This window comes from Balaenoptera physalus (genome assembly GCF_965194825.1).
Source record: "Balaenoptera physalus genome assembly, chromosome: 14".
Taxonomy (NCBI): domain Eukaryota; kingdom Metazoa; phylum Chordata; class Mammalia; order Artiodactyla; family Balaenopteridae; genus Balaenoptera; species Balaenoptera physalus.
Window position 1 is genome coordinate 18383208 of NC_138893.1, and position 13717 is coordinate 18396924.

At 38.4% G+C, this 13717-nt stretch overlaps 1 protein-coding gene across 3 annotated transcripts in view; it reads left to right on the forward strand.

The window, feature by feature from the left end:
- FMN2 (formin 2) overlaps positions 1–13717 on the forward strand; it is a 1374845-nt gene that overhangs the window by 1109768 nt on the left and 251360 nt on the right. For all 3 annotated transcript variants that reach the window (XR_014253056.1, XM_082423440.1, XM_082423441.1), the window contains exon 3: positions 12023–12170. Coding sequence is in view for 2 of the 3 variants with exons in the window: in XM_082423440.1 (XP_082279566.1) it covers positions 12023–12170 (148 nt within the window). In the remaining variant the exon portion in view is untranslated. The remainder of the gene's footprint in view (positions 1–12022; positions 12171–13717) is intronic.

Here is a 13717-nt window from a genome sequence, read left to right on the forward strand (position 1 = left end):
TTCAAATGATACTTCAATGTTATTCTTTCTGTTTTCCATTTTTTCTGTCAGTCTATTTACACAGATGTTATAGTTTTTCACTGTGTCCTTTGTCTCTTATTCTCTCTGCAGTATCAGCCATCCTCTTGACTCTGTTACATTCTAGATCGTTTCTTTTGATGTCTCTTCAAATGCACTAATTCTCTATTCAACTGTTTCTAATTTATCATCAAATACATCTGTTGTATAGTTTAATTTTGGTTATTTTATTTATCAGTTCTAGAATTTCTGTTTTTTATTGTTTACAGTTTTGTATTGAAATTCTGCATTTTGTCTTTTATCTTCTTGAGACTCAACATAATTATTTAACAATATGTGTCTGATAATATCTGATGCACTTGTGTGTCTTTTTCTGTTGTCTATTTTTCTATTGATTTTCTTTTCTTTTTGATTTGTGTCTCCATGTTTATAGTTATTTTTTATTTTATGCTGTGCAGATACCTAGATTGACATTATCTTTTTTGAGATAGGATTTGTGTTTGATTTTGCCAGGGACCTGGGATACTAGCACTCCAGGATCACCTGGAGTTACATTCAGGGATTTAGAAAATTTAAAGTTGAATTTCAGCCCTGAGAGGACTGTCTGCTTCTAGTTTACCTTTATTCCTAGTGTGATGGTGTTTTGGATCCTAACCTAAAGCAAGGGTGTCACTAGGAGCAAACCCTGCAGAGACACCAACTTCCAATCCTTTCCCTGATAACCTGCAGTCAAATTCTCACAGAAACCCTCAGGGAGTGTCTGCTCCGTAGGTTTTTGTCCTCCCCTGGATTCTTGCTTTTCAATTCTTCCTTAATTTAATACCCCCCTCCCCTTTATTTACATTTATATTTATTCTACTGAAAGGTATATAAATATGTGTATGGGGGTGTGTGTGTGTGTGCACACACACACACAAAATGTCATTTTTTAAGTCTCCATCAGAAGGGCTGGTTCTAATGACCTCTTCTGTCATTACACTGGTTATTATTTTTATAATGCACATACAATTTATAGCCAGTTGCTTTCACCTGTCAACATACGTCATGAAGGAAATGTTACAGAGCATTTGATGGGATAGGATTTTAACAACTCTTGCTTACTCTTACATACCATAATTTTCAATTCATAGTGCTACTTTTGGAAATTCTGCTTTTCTCTCTCTTTTAAACATAAGTAACACTGAAATAAATATATTCTATTATATGAATATTTTTTACTCATTACTGATTTATTTTCCCCTTAGGAAAACTTCTATAAGTAGAATTGCTGGTTCCAAAGGGATGAATATTTTAATTTCTTAAAAATTAATGAATTTTTAATTGAAGTATAGTTGATTTAAAGTGTGTTAATTTCTAGTATACAGCAAAGTGTTTTATATACACACATGTATATATTCTTCTTAAGATTCTTTTACATTACAGGTTATTACAGAATATTGAATTTGGTTCCTTGTGCTATACAGTATGTTCTTGTTGGTTATCTATTTTATATATAGTAGTGTGTATTACAGTAGTGTGTAACTGTTAACCCCCAAAATTTAATTTATCCCTCCCCCCGTGTAGTAACTGTAAGTCAGCCTTCTATGTCTGTGAGTTGTTTCTGTTTTGTAAATAAGTTCATTTTTATCATTTTTTTAGATTCCATATAAAAGTGACATCATATGATATTTGTCTTTCTCTTTCTGGCTTACTTCACTTAGTATGATAATCTGTAGGTTCATTGATGTTGCTGCAAACAACATTATTTCATCCCTTTTTATGGCTGAATAATATTCCATTGTATATATTACCACATCTTCTTTATCCATTCATCTGTTGATGGACACTTAGTTTGCTTCCATTTCGTGGCTGTTGTAAATAGTGCTGCTCTGAACATAGGGGTGCATGTATCTTTTTGAAATAGAGTTTTTTCCGGATATATGCTCAGGAGTGGGATTGCAGGATCATATGATAATTCTGTTTGTAGTTTTTAAAGGAACCTCCATACTGTTCTCCAAAGTGGCTGCACAACTTACATTCCCATCAAGAGTGCAGGAGGTTTCCCGTTTCTCCACACCTTCTCCAGCATTTGTTATTTGCAGGCTTTCTGATGATGGCCATTCTGATTAGTGTGAGGTGGTACCTCACTGTAGTTTTGATTTGCATTTCTCTAATAATTAGTGATATGGAGCATATTTTCATGTGCCCATTGGCCATCTGTATGTCTTCTTTGGAGAAATGTCTATTTAGGTCTTCTGCCCATTTTTTGATTGGGTTGTTTTTTTGTTGTTGTTGAGTTGTATGAGCTATTTGTATATTTTGGAAATTAAGCCCTTGTCAGTTGCGTTGTTTGCAAATATTTTCTCCCAGTTCGTAAGTTGTCTTTTCACTTTGTTTATTGTTTCCTTTGCTGTGCAAAAGCTTTTAAGTTTAATTAGGTCCCATTTGTTTATTTTTGCTTTTATTTCTATTGCCTTAGAGACTGACCTAAGAAAAAATTGGTACGATTTATGTCTGGGAATGTTTTCCCTTATGTTCTCTTGTAGGAGTTTTATGGTGTCATGTCTTATATTTAAGTCTTTAAGCCATTTTTAGTTTATTTTTGTGTATGGTGAGAAGGAGTGTTCTAACTTTATCAATTTACATGCAGCTGTCCAGCTTTCCCAACACCACTTGCTGAAGAGACTGTCTTTTCTCCATTGTATATTCTTTCCTCCTCTGGCGAGGATTAGTTGACCATAGGTGTGTGGGTTTATTTCTGAACTCCCTCTTCTGTTCCATTGACCTATATGCCTGTTTTTGTGCCAAAACCACGCTGTTTTGATTGCTGTAGATTATAATATTGTCTGTAGTCTGGGAGGTTTCTGCCTCTAGCTTTGTTCTTTTTCTTCAGGATTGCTTTGGCAATTGTGGGTCTTTTGTGGTTCCATATAAAGTTTAGGATTATTTGTTCTAGTTCTTTGGAAAATGTCATGAGTAATTTCACAGGGATTGCACTAAATCTGTATATTGCTTTGGGTAGTATGGCCATTTTAACAATATTAATTTTTCCAATCCAAGAACACAGGATAACTTTCCATTCTTTGAATCATCTTTAGTTTCCTTTATCAACATTTTACATTTCTCAGCGTATGTCTTTCACCTCCTTGGTTAAGTTTATTCCTAAGTATTTTATTTTTTTTGATGTGATTTTAAAAGGGATTTTCTTTTTACTTTCTCTTTCTGATATTTAATTGTTAGTGTAAAGAAATGCTACAGCTTTCTGTTGATTGATTGTATATCCTGTCACCCTGCTGAATTCCTTTATCAGTCCTAGTATTTTTTGTATGGAGTCTTAACGGTTTTCTATATGTAGTATAATGTCATCTGCATATAATGACAGCTTTACCTCTTCCTTTCCAATTTGGATACCTTTTATTTCTTTTTCTTGCCTGACTGATGTGGCTAGGACTTCCAATACAACGTTGAATAGAAGTAGTGAGAGTGGGCATACTTGCCTTGTTCCAGATTTTAGCAGGAAGACTTACAGCTTTTTCACTTTGAGTATTATATTGGCTGTGGGTTTGTCATAAATGGCTTTTATTATGTTGAGATATGTTCCCTCTATACCCACTTTGATAAAAATTTTATCATGAATGGAAGTTGAATTGCATCAATATTTAAATTCTTTTGCTACTCAATTCCCGTTCAGAAAATTTGCACAAATTTGCAGTCTCAATGGTAGTAATGTCAGTGCTTGTTTTCAACATAGTTAAGAAAACACCCCTTTATATTATCCTGAAACATTTTCAGAGACCTCGGCTCATCTTTAAATTTAGTCTTCTTGGTGTTACTCTAATTATTCATTTTTAAAAACATCTTTATTGGAGCATAATTGCTTTACAGTGGTGTGTTAGTTTCTGCTTTATAACAAAGTGAATCAGCTATACATATACATATATCCCCATATCTCCTCCCTCTTGTGTCTGCCTCCCACACTCCCTATCCCACCCCTCTGGGTGGTCACAAAGCACCAAGCTGATCGCCCTGTGCTATGTGGCTCCTTCCCCCTAGCTATCTATTTTACATTTGGTGGTATATATAAGTGCATGCCACTCTCTTACTTTGTCCCAGTTTACCCTTCCCCTTTCCTGTGTCCTCAGTTCCATTCTCTAAGTCTGCGTCTTTATTCCTGTCCTGACCCTAGATTCTTCAGAAGTATTTTTTTTTTATTTCCCTGTATGTGTGTTAGCATACGGTAAGTATGTATTACTTATGCTAACACATATATATGTGTTAGCATATGGTAAGTCTTTCTGACTTACTTCACTCTGTATGACAGTCTCTATGTCCAACCACCTCACTACAAATAACTCCATTTCGTTTCTTTTTATGGCTGAGTAATATTCCATTGTATATGTGTGCCACATCTTCTTTATCCATTCATCTGTCGATGGACACTTAGATTGCTTCCATGTCCTGGCTATTGTAAATAGAGCTGCAGTGAACATTGTGGTACATGACTCTTTTTGTTTATTTATTTATTTATGGCTGCGTTGGGTCTTCATTTCTGTGCGAGGGTCTTCTCTAGTTGCGGCAAGTGGGGGCCACTCTTCATCGCGGTGCGTGGGCCTCTCACCATCGCAGCCTCTCTTGTTGCAGAGTACAGGCTCCAGACGCGCAGGCTCAGCAATTGTGGCTCACGGGCCTACTCGCTCCATGGCATGTGGGATCCTCACAGACCAGGGCTCAAACCCGTGTCCCCTGCATTGGCAGGCAGACTCTCAACTACTGCACCACCAGGGAAGTGCCACTCTTTTTGAATTATGGTTTTCTCAGGGTATATGCCCAGTAGTGGGATTGCTGGGTCGTATGGTAGTTCTATTTTTAGTTTTTTAAGGAACCTCTATACTGTTCTCCATAGTGGCTGTATCAGTTTACATTGCCACCAACAGTGCAAGAGAGTTGCCTTTTCTCCACGCTTTCTCCAGCATTTATTGTTTGTAGATTTTTTGATGATGGCCATTCTGATTGGTATGAGGTGATACCTCATTGTAGTTTTGATTTGCATTTCTCTAATGATTAGTGATGTTGAGCATTCTTTCATGTGTTTGTTGGCAATCTGTATGTCTTATTTGGAGAAATGTCTATTTAGGTCTTCTTCCCATTTTTGGATTGAGTTGTTTGTTTTTTTGATATTGAGCTGCATGAGCTGCTTGTAAATTTTAGAGATTAACCCTTTGTCAGTTGCTTCATTTGCAAATATTTTCTCCCATTCTCAGGGTTGTCTTTTCATCTTGTTTATGGTTTCCTTTGCTGTGCAAAAGCTTTTAAGTTTCATTAGTTCCCATTTGTTTATTTTTGTTTTTATTTCCATGTCTCTAGGAGGTGGGTCAAAAAGGATCTTGCTGTGATTTATGTCATAGAGTGTTCTGCCTGTGTTTTCCTCTAAGAGTTTTATAGTGTCTGACCTTACATTTAGGTCTTTAATCCATTTTGAGTTTATTTTTGTGTATGGTGTTAGGGAGTGTTCTAATTTCATTCTTTTAGATGTAGCTGTCCAGTGTTCTCAGTACCACTTATTGAAGAGGCTGTCTTTTCTCCATTGTATATTCTTGCCTTCTTTATCAAAAATAAGGTGACCATATGTGTGTGCGTTTACCTCTGGGCTTTCTATCCTGTTCCATTGATCTCTATTTCTGTTTTTGTGCCAGTACCATACTGTCTTGATTACTGTAGCTTTGTAGTATAATCTGAAGTCTGGGAGCCTGATTCCTCCAGCTCCATATATCAAAAGAAATCTGGAGTAGCAATTCTCATATCAGACAAAATAGAATTTAAAATAAAGACTATTACAAGAGACAAAGAAGGACACTACATAATGATCAAGAGATCAATCCAAGAACATATAACAATTGCAAATATTTATGCACGCAACATAGGAGCACCCCAATACATAAGGCAAATGCTTACAGCCATAAAATGGGAAATTGACAGTAACCCAGTCAGAGTAAGGGACTTTAACACCTCACTTTCACCAATGGACAGATCATCCAAAATGAAAAATAAGGAAACACAAGCTTTAAATGATACATTAAACAAGATGGACTTAATTGATATTTATAGGACATTCCATCGAAAAACAACAGAATACACTTTCTTCTCAAGTGCTCATGGAACACTCTCCAGGCTAGATCATATCTTGGGTCACAAATCAAGCCTTGGTAATTATTCATTTTTATTTGTCATTTTTATGTACTCAGTTGACCCTTGAATAATGTAGGAGATAATCTCGCTGTACTTTATAGTCGGCCCCATATCTGTGGTTCCTTTCCATCCGCAGATTCAATCAGACACAGACCGTGGAGCATGGCAGTATTTATAACCCCGTGTAAGTGCACCCTCTCAATTCAAACCCACATTTTTCAAGGGTCAGTGTCCTCTTCTAGGGTTGTAATTTCTTATTTAATTATGAACCAGGGGTGATTTGGGAAGTCACATTCACGTGTTCTGTCAAGAGCTGATTAAATGGCTACAGTGTAATATTAACTGTGTCATGATTGTGGCAAAAATGTAAATTATCAGTATGAAAATGATGCAGTAGTTTAAAAAAGTCTACACTATGTTATTATGAAATCATGTGCAGTACGATTACAGCTGTAGAATATATTAAAAGAAGGATTAGAAAATATTATACCCAGTGGATGCTGTTGTGTATAGTAGTGATTATTTATTGTTTTTTATCTCCCCTATTTCAAAGCGACTCTATATAGTTGTGCTGTTGTTTTTTTAACGATTAAGTGATCAATGCAAACCAAAATATCGTGAGTACAATTCAGTCTACTCTCAGTGAATCTACCGTTTATCCTTCCAGTCATAAAAAGTTCAAGTGAGTTAAAGTAGATAAGTAAATGAATTTTCCATCATTTCCCTAATATTAATAATGTGTTCATCACCACCTTACTCCAAATAGTATTTACAATGATTAGTAAGAAAAGTGAGATATGGTAAAATAGTAAAATTCAGCCATGAGTGCACAAAAGAAAAAAAAGACAAAACTAAACTGCGGGGGGAACATAAATGGAGGTAGGAATGAGGCTAATCAGAAGCATACATTCTGGAACTGGAAAACACGTGGCATGCGGACCATATACTTAGTTCAGATTTTGCAATAGCCGGAACAAAAAGCACATCGCGTCCATGGCACTAACAAAGCACAAATAAGCTCAATACCATCCAGGTATTTAATTCCTCAAATGAAGCTGTAAAGTTCCAAGATGAGACCTTTGATCCTCAGAACCCTTCTCCAGACAGTGCTGTGGAAGGGGATGGACACAGCCTCCATGTACTCCCTGAGCGCCTGCTGTATTGTTCTTAGAGGTCACACCCAGGCTCAGCTGGCTGGAGCAGTTCTTGAGGCCAGTGTGACCAGGTGCAAGCTGAGAGCCGTCTGCTGGCCTGACACAGATTTTTCTCTGTACTCCAGGGATGGATAGCGTGCATGTAAAGAAATGGTCGTGTGCCGTACTTCGTGGCAATTTTTTACTTTTGTTGCCCTCAGTCAAACTTTCGATGTTTGTTAGGAGAATGCACTTGCCGGGATGTCTGGGATACACGGACTGTATTTACCACTCAAATAGAGACCCTTTGGCCTTGAAAGACAGACAGTGGAGCCGAGGCAGTGCTGAGAGCTGAGGAGGTGAGGAGCCCAGACTAGGATTATTCCCACATTCAGGGCAGCCCGTGTCCACGGGCTGACAAGTCCTAGGAGTGTCGATAGGAAGGGCGGCCACGCCTCTCAGGGAGTAATCTAGATCCTCCCCCATGCACAGACCGAAGGCACGGTTAACAGAAATAACAGAAACGTTACCAAATATTATCGTGAGGTGACAACCAAACCCTCATCTTGACTACAGCAGTTTCAACAAAGCACTCTTAGAATGCCTCACTTCAGTTGTTATAATTTTCTAGTGGGCCCTCTAAAATAAACTATTTGTGAATTGCAGCTCTGAGTTATTTGGGGGGTTATTATTTATAGGCTAGTTAAAAGATGGGGAAATATTTGCTAAAAGAAACTGTTTTCTTTTTTGGGATCACTAGCTTGTGGCCTGTTTATGCCACTTTCAGATTGTGATTTTAAATCTTCTGATCTGCCTAAGGTTGAAAGCATGTATTTGTTTTCTTTAATAGGAATAAATGATCCAGTTCAACAAAAATCAAAACAGACTTTAAGAATTTAAGGCGGTGGAGTAGTGTCAGGGAAAATTGTTCCTGTTTTAACTCATATAAAACTATGGTGTAATTTGTTAAAAGACAGTTTTATTGATCTCGACCCTTCCAATTCCTTAATACTCATTGTGTGTCTGTTATGTATACAGAATAAAACCGGCGGAAAACAAGGGGTATAGGATGTGGTTGGTGACTGGTGGCAGGAAGCTTGCATATTCTACTTGGGAAAATAACACATACATTTCTGAAATGTTAAACAGAAATACAACAGAGAAAAAGACATGCGTGGATGGTTGAGGAAATGCCACAGGGCGGTTGTTAATTGAATTCAAAACTTAGTGACAATCAGCACAAATGCCAAGGGAACTTTGCCGACTACAGTTTGCTCACCTAGCTTCTCAAAATAAAGCAAAGATTTCGTGCTGGTTCAACAACCACATGGTGTTGTGTACATTTGATGACAATATTTAATTCCTCTAAAAAGGACTTTTTAAAATACAGGAAATGTGTGATTATTCTAATGAAACATAGATTTAAAAAAATCAAAACAAGTAGTAGTCGTGGTGCTTATACTTGAATCACACGATGTGGTTTTCATAGCTCTTTCCACATAGTGTTTGCACCCACCTCACTCCAGTCCTGCGAAAAAGACAAGAGCAGGCAGTTTTCCTGAATTACTGGTGAGAACACTGAGGTCTCATAGAGTTATGAGATTTGTCTGGGGTACAGCACTGATTATATCCTAGGAGTTTTATCTGCTCCATATGTTTCTTTATATGGTATAGTTGTGAATAGGTTTAGATATAATGGATCACTTGATACCTTTGTTTTCCATTTGATGCACACAAAGTACCCCTCTGGTACCTTGTGAATAAGCAAATGAAGAAAATGCGATCCCTAGCTCCAGCCACTGCTCATGTTGACAAACCATCTCTTTTGTATTTTCCTTTTATCTGACAAATTCATTAATTCAGTAGACATTAAGTGGCTCTCATGGAGTCTTCTTAATATTCTCAAGTGCTTGGGGAGATTTACAGGACTTGTGTACACACCTCATGTGCTGAAGGAGTTCAGGCAGTTGAGGGGTGACGAGCTACACTCAAGACCGTGTTCGGTCACCGACCTGGATCACGGGCTGGTAGCTGTCAACATAAGGGGTGGCCGGCGTCCTGTTAGCTCTGTGACTTGGGAGTGGGGAGGGGACACCCCAGCTAGACTTAATCATCGGTTAGATTCCATGGGTGGAGAGGCTAAGTGGGACCTTCTAGTGGAGTGGAGCTTGATTTAGGAAATGCGGGAAAATGAATCTGGGAGGATGAATGGGAGGAATATAGAAAAACTTAAACGACAGGTCAAAGAGTTGACATCTGATTCTGTAGATGGTAAAGAGCCATGCAAGAGCTTTGTGTTTGCTTCTTCTCTGCTCGTGGAGCCACACGATAAAGGAGAGGTTTTGTCATCACAGATCTGTAATGTATTCCAGTCCTGGGGTGGGGCTGAAAGACTGCAGGACTGGCCGGGCTGTTCTGGCTTTTGCAGAGTGCTTGTAGCAAACTTCGTTTTTCAGTGAGTGATGAAATCCTGAGTGCAACCATTTGTGCCCCTAGCTGCTGGTGCTGCCTCTTTTATATGGAGCAGATGAAGTCCGAGGCTGAATGGGTTTACTATTAGGATGGTGACGCTAAGTCAGATTTCCCCTTTTAGGAAACATACGTCTCGCTCCCCTGGCAGCGAGTGCTTGACTGCTCCTTACGTGGGAGGTTCACTTGATGCGGACATGAGGGCGGCAGGATTCTGTGCCGAGTGGTTGCCGACAGCCTGGGAGTTGCTTCCTAGACCAGCGCTGGATGCAGCACCGTCAGGGCATCGAGCCTTGACATCGCCCCTTGCTCACGTCTTACCTTGTTCTTGTAAGAATGAGGATATTGTCTGATGTTTTTGCTGGTCCATATTCATTGAATTCCTTTATTTTACCAACGAGAGCTCATTTCTAATATCATGCTAATTAAACCACTCATTTTGCCAATGAAAAGCTACTTTTTTTTTACTAAAGTATTGTTGATTTACAGGTTGTGCCCATCTCTGCTGTACAGCAAAGTGAGTCAGTTATACACATAAAGACTTTTTTAAAATATTATTTTCCATTATGGTTTATCACAGGATATTCAATATAGTTCCCTGTGCTATACAGTAGGACCTTGTTGTTTATCCATTCTAAATATAATAGTTTGCATCTACCAACCCCAAACTCCTAATCCATCCCTCCCCCACTCTCCTCCCCCTTGGCAACCACAAGTGTGTTCTCTTTGTCTATGAGTCTGTTTCTGTTTCATAGATAAGTTCATTTAGATTTAGATTCCACATATAAGTGATATATGATATTTGTCTTTCTCTTTCTGACTTACTTCACTTAGTATGATAATCTCTAGGTCTGTCCATGTTGCTGCAAATGGCATTATTTCGTTGCTTTTTATGGCTGAGTAATATTCCATTGTATATATGTACCACATCTTCTTTATCCATTCATCCATTGATGGACATTTAGGTTGTTTCCATGTTTTGGCTATTGTCAACAGTGCTGGAAAAGCTACTTTTAATATTCAGTAAGCCAAATAGCAAAGCCTCTGGTGTCAATCAAGGTATGAATACTTGAAAGATGTGACTGGCTGAAATGCTGGCCAGGTCTGCATTGGGACCCTTCCGATTCAATACCACTGACCCAGGAATCTGAGTTCTCAGTTAAGGCCAGTGACTGTCCCTAAAGGTGAAGTTTAAACTAAATGATCTATACATTGTATTTTACTGTTGACACTGAAGAATATTTTATGAAGTTCTTAAATTAACTTGTTAAACAAATTACAGAAATATTAGTGCCTCTCCATCCTTTCACTCAAGTTCACAATTTCAGCGTGGTGCTTACAGCATGTTTTTTGTTATTCTCTCTGCTTTACTTTTTATGTTGATCAAAAGGTTTAGGGAAATATACCTGTAAGGAAGGAAGACGTCCTGAAGAGAACCCAGGGCTTGTGTACATTGCGAGCCTGCATCCTGAAGCAGCTGTCACCCTGAAATCCTAGCGGGCAGTTTCCCAAGGTGTTCACAGGTCTCGGTGTGGCGTCCTTTGTGAGGTTCCCACTTGGCTTCCTCGCACGAGGTGTAGTTACGAGCCTGCTTCTCATTCTGTCTGGATTCTGTTGGTCTGCAGCTGGGAAGAGCTTTCTTTGCCAGATCACTGCCCAGTTCTTTTTTTCTTGGCAGGTTCATTTACTTTTTTTTTTTTTTTCATAGTTTGTCTCCCAAACAGTCCTCAAACTGGACGCACAATAATCAGTTTCCTGGGCTTCCTGCTCTTGAAGGTGAAGAAGCTGTTATGGTCCTTCATGCCCAGTGCTGCCTGTCCTCTGACTTTGCCACAAGTATTTAAACAGATTTCAAAGGGACATCGTATTCCAGTGCATTGAAGATGCCTCGTCAGGGGGCTCTGTGATTAAGTGGATTTTCTGACCTTGTAATTCCCTGTAGACCCACATGGCCTCCTACCCCCAAAGAAAGAGACTTAAATCTTACCATAGAATAGAAGTTGAAACACGTATGGTTATGAAAATGGAAAGACCATGTGAAGGAATGTTTATGTGATGAATCTACATTGACTAGTATAAAATGCTGTTTAATGTTTTATGGATGTTTGTGTGTATATATATGCACACCACACGTATGTTTATGATAGAAATGATGTTGCAAATATCAATCAAGAAGACTCCATTTTTTTCATGATTGAATTAAAATAGCTTAAATTTTTTTTTTTTTTGAAATATAGCAAGATCAACTTTACACCTGGGCTGCAGTTAGTCAACCCACACACTCACTGGATTATATAGAAGGGCAGTTTCCCAGGAGAGTCCCAGCTGCTTGGCCACCGTCTAAACCTCCTGACGAAGAACACAGGCCCAAGGATGCTGACACAGGTAGGCCCCCGGGAAGAGTGAATATTCTGAAAGTAACATCGAATAACTGTGCAGCACCTACTGGGTATTGAGACTGGGTTTCTCTTCCAAGTATTTCTTAAATTATAATCTGCATATAACTCAAGCTAAATCACCGGGAAGCTTGTTAAATTGAAAATTCTTATGCCCCATCTTCAAGGCTGCTGAGTTCTGGGGAACGGGACACTGGGTTGTCCAGTTACTACAGTGTATATAAAGTCTGAGAACCACTGCCTCGGGGTCCAGCTGTGGCCACCACCCGGTGGGAAGCTGCACATTCTGCATGGGCTGAGAGCTCGGAAAGAAACTTTCTGCCTACTGGCTTCAAGGGTGGTGGCCACCATACCTCTTTCCCCTGTCTCTTCCCTTACTGCTTTCTTTGAACTTTTCTTCGTTTTTTTCTTTGCCTTCAGAGATAACTGACAGAGGCAAAATAGAGAAACATGTTTTACTAAATCTAAATTTTATGTAATTAAAAAAATTGTTCAGTGTTCAGATGTAATAGTTTTCTAACAAATATTTCTTTTTGGTTGTTTTTTCTCTTTGTCCCTTGTGTCATCCTAAAGTATTTTGTGTTATTTTTGAAGTATTTTGAAGGTAACATGAGATTAATGTCAGCTTTATATGGGGCCTGAAGCTAGGAAAGCACTTTGTATTTATTGTATTGAATTAAGAATCCTATTTTTGTAACAATGTTTTTATGGAATTTGGTTGTTTATCATTATCTAACTCATGAGTTCCCTTTAAAGCCAACAATGACCCACACTGTCAGGGACTTTATTCTAGGCTCCTGCCCAAAGGTCTGCAGAGGGGCCTAGTGCTTATAACCTCTGTTTTTCTCCCAGTCCTGGAGCAATGCATTTATCTGTTTCTTCTTTGCACTGAGGCACTGAATGGGGGCCCACATCTAATGCTGCATGTCCCCCTTTTACTGTCTGATGCTTTTGAAACACTGCTTAGTGTTTACTTGGTGGACTGTACTCCCTGAAATGAACCACATACGAGAGATGCAGTGTAGGACACGTGTTCTGTGTAGGGCTCTGAGTTTCCTGTGGTGCAGAGAACAGTTGATCAAGGGCCAAGGTAGACCTTCAGAGATGAGGGGGTGCTGACATAATAACACCTGAAAAAAACAAGCACATAAGAGCATATTTAGTTTTAAAAGGAAAAGCATATAACTAAAAGTAATGATCCCATTAAATACACTACTTTATTTGTTTACATTAAAAATTACTTACTGGTTAGGAAATAACTAGGTGTAGATATAGTAGAATCGGTCAATTTCAACAAGTTATTTTAACAGTTGTTCATATCTTGTTTTTACATCATTGATTAGGATGATGTTTTCATTTTTTTCTTCCCTAGTGTGTCTACTTCTCTCAACTTTAACTGAAACATTTTATGTTACTGATTTTATTGTATACTGGAGGAACATTAGATGGAAAGTTAATTAGTGATCATCTGAATTTTAGTTTGGTAGGAGATGATAGTCAGAATTGATGTCAGGAAGTTTGTAACCTAGTTTTTTC